General features: G+C 44.6%; 1 protein-coding gene across 1 annotated transcript; it reads left to right on the forward strand.

Moving 5' to 3' along the window:
- The first annotated feature begins 1004 nt into the window (after positions 1-1004).
- LOC123412317 (methionine S-methyltransferase-like) lies at positions 1005-7260 on the forward strand. The gene is made up of 12 exons (XM_045105273.1): positions 1005-1275; positions 1772-1950; positions 2154-2360; positions 2443-2538; positions 2822-3010; positions 3361-3549; positions 3627-3863; positions 3989-4123; positions 4244-4564; positions 4693-4872; positions 5201-6202; positions 6497-7260. Exons 1-12 carry the CDS (start codon positions 1020-1022, stop codon positions 6797-6799), a joined length of 3294 nt encoding a protein of 1097 aa, XP_044961208.1. The 5' UTR covers positions 1005-1019; the 3' UTR covers positions 6800-7260.
- The last annotated feature ends 276 nt before the right edge of the window (positions 7261-7536 follow it).

The raw sequence follows: 7536 nt of genomic DNA on the forward strand, positions 1-7536 counted from the left end.
AAGAGGAGGTGTCGTCTGTGATCGCCAAGGCGCGTGGTCGCATTCTCCACTACCTAGGAGGTGGTGGTTTCGACGATGCCTCTGGCTCTTGGGCCGTGGTGTCCGAGGCCAAGCGCGCGGTGTTGCAGAAGGCGAGGTACGATCAGGGCAATGTCGGTCGCTGCTCCATGTTCGCCAAGACAAACGTGGCACAGGAATGAGTGCGCAATGACCTGGATCTCACCGCAGTGTGGGCACTCGACCACTCTATGGCCACACCGGAGACGACCGCCAAGATATCCGTCGGTGCCTTGATGGCGAGCTCGCCAAGATCGACGAGGAGTGGTCGCTTCGCGACTGCTCTGCCAATGCCGGTCGCTCCAAGACCGTTGTCACGACTCCAAAGGCCACGTCGGCAGTGCCCGCGGCGACACTCCCTCTAGCGTTGTTCCGCCGTTGAAGGGACCACGACGACGTGACGAAGACGAGGACGATGACAACAACAATGACACGACGGAGACGGCGGACCTGCTGGGCAGAGCGGCCACGCGTACAGGTAGTCCTCGGGTATATGGTTCAGGTTTTTTTTTCTGTTTTTTTAGCTAAAGGTCAAAATATCGACTTTTTATGTAATTATATTCAAATTTGAATGAAATCCGCTGTGTTTGCATAAATTTCGTCTAGTTGATTCAAGTTGTTGTCAAAAATATATGCGAATAGCATCTAATGCCGTCGTTCCTCATTCGTGTCCGCAGACTCGTTCCTCTGTTAATGAACAAATGCGAGAGGAAATTTATTGATCGCTGTTGGAGATGCTCTAAAGCCTATGTTTAAAGAATCAAAATGAAGAATGTTTTTTTTATATAATACTAGTAAGAAATAAAAAGAGTGTGAGCTCGGTCTGTTAATCGGGTCAGCGATCCCCACCGTGGAGTTGTATATGAGTTGACCTGCTCACAAGCACACACTCTCGACAGCACGGTCAGTCAACCCCCTGTCCCCACCCAAATCGAACCTTCCCCTGAGACCTTGAGACGGCAATGGCGGCGCCGGCGAACCCTGTCGAGGACATGGACGTGGAGGTGGCGGCCTTCCTGGCGTCCTGCGCAGCCTCCGCGTACGGCGCCGCCGAGGCCCTGCTCGACCGCCTCGACGCCCCCGCCTCCCGCGCCGCCGCACGGCGCCTCCTCGGACCCGTGCGCCGCCGCCTCGCGGATCCAGCCGCCGGACAGGACTGCCTCCGGCGCGCCTTCAACTTCCGCATCATCCCCGACGACCCGCACCTACAACAACAAGGTCTTCTCCTCCCTCCCTTGGCCACTAGCCGATTTATCCTAGGGTCATTCGGCGAAATTCAGACAGAATTATCTGGGTTTCTTTGTTTTTCTTTTGAGGGATGATTTATCCACCAAAAGTTTACGAGGTAGTAATACTACTGTATACTGTCTGTTGCGAAACTTCTTCTACTAATTTCTTTCTTTTTCGCGGAAGCAATCCCGACTAAGAATGATGAACAGCATTAAATTGTTGTATGTACTATGTGGAATTGTGAATGCAGACAGTTCACAGTTGGTGATCTTTGTATCTACAGCGACAACTGCAATTTACAAGATTCCTACATACATTTCCTCCTGACTGAGTTTGCTATGTGTATTATAAATAAACAAAAAATATGAACTGCTTCATGTGTTGTCTTTCGTTGACACAATGGTGAACAGTTCCACTGTTGTTTGATAACTATGATGGATTCATTTGCTTCACATAGCTTGATGGATCTATCAACTGCTTCTAGGATTTCAGCAAATAACAACGATCGAGATGCCTGGCATTTTTGTTCCTTGCTCCGAAGCGTTCTACGAGGGCCTCGGACGGCAACCAGATTCCATTTTCAGGGACAAGACAGTAGCAGAGCTGGGATGTGGCAATGGATGGATGTCCATTGCGCTTGCAAACAGGTGGTCTCCTTTCAAGGTTGGTGTCTCTTCTTCCGTTGCTCGATACTTTATCCTGTCCCTATTGTTTAAACAGGTGGGGGCTGCAGCAGTTAACATCTTCACTCAGGTTTCAGGACTCTTGGCCCAGAGTCAGTGTCCTTTGAAAAGAAGGGGATGATAAGTTATATTTTTATCAATTTGTCAGAAAACGAAGCTGATCATTGTTTTGTTTCTTCCAAGGTCTATGGTCTGGATATAAACCCAAAAGCTATCAAGATTGCACGGATAAACCTATATTTGAATGCACTAGACGATGATGGTCTACTAATCTACGACGGGGAAGGGAAAACTTTGCTTGATAGAATTGAATTCCATGAGTCGGGTCTTCTTTCTTGCTGTAGAGACAGCAAGATAGAGCTCGATTGCATTGTTGGATGCATACCACAGGTATGGTCAGCTGTTAATATCTTTGGTGAAAGGAAATTGTGGTAGACCAGATTTGAAGAAAAATACTTTGTCTGTTTTTCAGGTTTTTGACCCAAATCCAGAGGTGATGCCAAAGATTAAAATTAATAATTCCAGTGAGGAGTTCTTGTACTCTCTCTGCAACTACTGTGCCTTCCAGGTCAGATCAGAGACATCTTCTATGTGTCCAGAAAATGTGTTGACATGTGAATGCGATTAGTTCTCCACGCTCATCTAACAAATGACTGGTGGACTATGCTCAAATTAATTATGAGTATCTGTAATATTCACTTATGATCTGTTAGATACAGAAGTTTTGATGCTTTTGTTAATGACACATATAGCTCCACTCAAGTTAGTATGTCTTCTGATTGCTGTTTGCTGTTCCTTTTTTGGGGGGTTTGTTGTGCTTTTAAACTTGTTGCATATTTTACTGCGTACAGGGTTTTGTTGAGGACCAATTTGGCCTTGGGTTGATTGCTCGTGCAGTTGAAGAAGGGATAGCTCTCATAAAACCTATGGGTATCATGATATTCAGCATTGGAGGCCGACCGGGTCAAGTTCTATGTGAACGCCTATTTTTACGCCGTGGATTTCGCATTGATAATCTCTGGCAATCAAAACTTATGCAGGTGAGGGTTCTATGACAGACCAGGTGTTGATTAACAAACATATCTTCTGTATGCCATCATTTCTGTATTTTGTCAACGATATGCACTTTGAGTTGCATTATACTAGCTTTTAATATTTACACAAGTAGATTACAATGGCATTGTAGTAGTCTTTTTTGTTTTCTTTAGGGCTGAACATCCCTTCCCCGCTGCTCCGGCGATCTCGGCTTTGTTTCCGCCCAGATTTGCTGCTAACCTCTCTCTGCTTCTTCCTGTCAATGAAATAATAAATAATCTTTGTGTATTCGCGAAAAAAGATTACAATGGCATTTTTATGTGGCATCATTACCAAGTAGGTGGGTTCTTTGCAGGCTGCCGACACAGATCTTTCAGATTTAGTCGAAATCGAGAAAAATAGCCCACATCGATTTGAATTCTTTGTGGATCTTGATGGGGATCAACCTGTCTCTGCACGCACAGCATGTGCATACATGAAATCTGGTGGCCGTATTTCGCATGCTTTGTCTATGTATAGCTGTCATCTTCGCCAGCCCGACCAGGTTCATGTGTGTTCTTTTTAAATTTATCAAATTATAAATATAAGGAAGGGGAGATTATTAATTTGGAGAATTTTCAGGTGAAGAAAATATTTGACTTTCTTCAAGATGGATTCCCTGAAGTTAGCAGCTCCCTGGATTTGTCCTTTGATGACAATGCTGTTGCTGATGAAAAAATTTCCTTCCTAGCATACCTAGCTAGCTTTTTGAAAGAGAACAAGTCCAATCCTTGTGAGCCTCCAGCTGGATGTTTAAACTTCCGCAATCTTGTTACTGGATTTATGAAGGCCTACCACCACATCACGTTAACTCCTGATGTAATACTTGGTGTCTTTTTTCCTTCACAGTTATGCCTGTTTATACTAGAAATTCGTATGACTGACTAATTTGGTGCATCTATCTTATGCTTCATGTGATACCCATCTTTTTTCTGGTTCACCAGAATGTTGTTGTATTCCCTTCTCGTGCTGTGGCAATAGAAAATGCTCTTCAATTGTTCTCGCCGGCGCTTGCAATTGTTGATGAACATCTGACCAGACACTTGCCCAAGCAATGGTTAACATCTTCAACAATTGAGGTACTTTGCTCTGCAGCTTGGGCATTTTAGACAACATTTCTCTGGTGACACATGTCTTTTCCGTGAAGAAAAATAATGGTAACAAGACTGCTGAAGGTACTGCTTCGTTTTTTTTTTCAGGCAAGAGCAGATTGTACCGAAGCTGAAAACACAGTGACTGTAATTGAATCACCGCGCAAATGGGACTTGCTGATTGAGTTTATCAGGAAACTGAAGCCTCAAGTTGTTGTGACTGGCATGGCTCAGTCCGACGCTATCAGCACTGCTGCTTTTGTGAACTTGCTAGACGTAACGAAAGACGTTGGTTCATGGTTATTCCTGGATATTTCAGAACATCTGGAGTTGTCTTGTCTGCCAAGCTCTAACAGTGTGTTGCGATATCTTGCTGGAAACGCCCTACCTTCGCATGCGGCTATATTGTGCGGTTTAGTAAAGAATCAGGTGACATTCAGCAGACTTGCAATACCATGTTATATTGATCATCCTGGAATTTTATTTCAACCTTTTTGTATTCTTACATCTTATTTTGGAAACACGCTCTAAATGTTTCCATTTGCTTTATCTTGCAGGTTTATTCTGATCTGGAAGTTGCTTTCACCATTTCTGAACAGGCGGCTTTCTGCGAGGCATTGTCACAAACTGTTGAGCTATTAGAAGGGCACACTTCTGTGATCAGCCAGCAGTATTATGGCTGTCTTTTCCATCAGCTGTTAGCATTTCAAATTTCCGAGCCACATGCACAGCAAGAGGTAACCAAACTTGTCTCCAATTACCCACCTCACTAATCCCCGCGACAACATCTGATGTCTAAAAGCATTAGTCAACTTCAGCTACTTTTCGTTTAAATTTTTTGGAGTAGATCCTCCTTATTTGGATAAAACCTACTGACATGAACAGCTAGATCTCTTACTAGGACGTTTTAATGTGTTTTCATCTTGTTATTCTGAGTAAAAATGATAATATGGCCAGCGATCTATGGAGTATTGCTCTTCACAAAAGTGTGGCCTGTGCAATATTTTGTGGCCCTATTGATTGCTTTGGTTCGTTGTCTTCTAATTTTTCCTTGCTCTTTTTCAGAGACAACCTGCATTAGTGCTGCCTCAGAGGATGATGGGACTCTCTAATTCTGCCATATCTGCCATAAAAGAAGCTGAATTTTTCCTTCCCGATTCTAAGGAATCTTGTGTCATTCATATGGATTTAGATCGCAGCTTCTTGTTAATACCTTCTGCAGTGAAGGCCTCCATTTTTGAAAGCTTTGTTAGGCAGAACATCATGGATTCTGAAACTGATGTTCGATCCGGCATTCAGAGGCTGTTGAAACGTAACTATAATTACCCGGTAGAATCTGATTCTGAAATTATATACGGTAATACCAGTCTGGCACTCTTCAACAAGCTTGTTCGTCGCTGCGTGCAAGAACGAGGCACCTTCGTTTTCCCCTTGGGCACCAATGGTCATTATGTGTCGGCAGCAAAGTTTCTGAACGCAAACATTTTTACTATTCCAACAAAATCAAGTTCAGGCTTTAAGATCGAACCGAGTGCTCTTCAAGACACGCTTAATAACAAGGAATTGTTTTCGTTTTCCACGGCTTGGGTGTATATTTCTGGCCCCACAGTCAACCCTTCTGGTTTCCTGTACAGTGCCAAGGAGATAGAAGAGCTGCTAACTATCTGTGCTAGAAATGCAGCTAGGGTAGTGATAGATACCTCCTTCTCCGGTCTGGAGTTCCAAACCGATGACTGGCCCTTCCCTGGTATACAGTTCCCATTCGATCGCTGGCCTTGTTGGGATTTAGAAGGATGTCTTGACGCTATGGCTGGCCATGTTGCCCCTGTTTATCTGCTCGGAGAGCTGTCGCTTGAGCTGACCATGGCTGGGCTTAAATTTGGCTTTCTCATCTCGAAAGACCGGTCCTTGGAATATAGTTTCCCAATCTTGAGTCAGCCACATAGCACATTGAAGTACACTTTCAGAAAACTGTTGGGTCTCAAGTACGAGTGGGATGACCATTTCTCGAATCTCATTGCAGAGCAAAAGGAGACATTGAAGGCTCGTGCCAACCATTTGATGAAGGTTAGCCCCCTTCTGTAACATCCTCTACTCTCCTCTCAGTTTTATTTCATCATCAATGAGATGTACGTGTTCCTTTCCAAAACCCAGTTCATGGAGAAATCTAAGTAACTTGAGTTTGTGTTGCCAACCAGTGCATCCGAAATTTCCGTGCTAGTATTTCGCAAAAAAATGATATGACTGCAACTAGGTAGACATGCTTTTGAGCAGTATGCAAACTTTGAATCAATCATTGTGAAGTTGCCCGATCATGTCTGACTACTTTCCCCCTTTTATTTTCTTCTCCGCTATGAACAGACACTCGAGAACTGTGGCTGGGATGTTGTTGGCTGTCATGGTGGTATCTCGATGCTAGCCAAACCAACCGCCTACATTGGCAAATTATTCAGGGTCAACGGTTTTGAAGGCGCACTCAATGGTTGCAACATCAGGGAAGCACTTCTTAGGTCCACTGGATTGTGTATAAGCAGCAGCACATGGACCGGGATAACGGACTACTGCCGGTTCAGCTTTGCCCTCGAGAGTGGTGAATTCGAGCGGGCAATGGATTGCATAACTCAGTTCAAGGAGCTGGTTCTGGGAGGCTCGGATGAATGGTAACAGTTGCTTTCGTCGTTGCGGAAAGAAGTAACAAGGATAATACCTACAATTGCGAGGGCGGCTCCAACAGAAAATGTGTGTAACTTTCAAAAAATATATGCAAATCTTGAAAATTACAAAAAAAACCTTCAAAAAAAAATATGTCGACCAAGAAATAAGGACTTCTCCCCTTGTTCCTAAGCCCAGTTATACCTTTCAACAAAACTTGCACGATGTAATTTGGGCTTCGATGCTTCTGTTGGACACAGACAGTACTAGAGCAGCGGCGAAGCTGAAGGCAGATGGAAGAACATTGAGGAACTGAAGGACATGTTGTATGTGTTCCAGGAGGTCTCCCTCAGGGCTGTTGAACGTGTCGTTGTGCAGTCAACATTAGAATTACTTGAAGGAAATTATGTGCTGGCTTCTATTAGAAACTGCTTGGGAATGACACTAAGCTAAGGTGGTTTACACTGGTAAAACTTGAGGTTTACTATTGCGATGAAAGCAACCACTGAAAAAAAAACTGAATCATCTCGCGCAAATAGCACGTCGCCTGGCACATCTCTCGCAAGGGGAATAACGGGTGTGGGCGTCTGCGCCGACTGCCGACCCCGTCGCAGCACCACTCAAAGAAAAAAAGCATCCACATAATTGTTGTGGCACCATCTTTATTTGCCGCTTCCTCCTTGGAGGTTGCAGCATCGCCCGCTCGTCGCGGCCTTCAACTCCGGTCGTCCCCGATTGCTGTATCCATC

This window comes from Hordeum vulgare, chromosome 7H, assembly GCF_904849725.1.
Source record: "Hordeum vulgare subsp. vulgare chromosome 7H, MorexV3_pseudomolecules_assembly, whole genome shotgun sequence".
Classification (NCBI taxonomy): Eukaryota; Viridiplantae; Streptophyta; class Magnoliopsida; order Poales; family Poaceae; genus Hordeum; species Hordeum vulgare.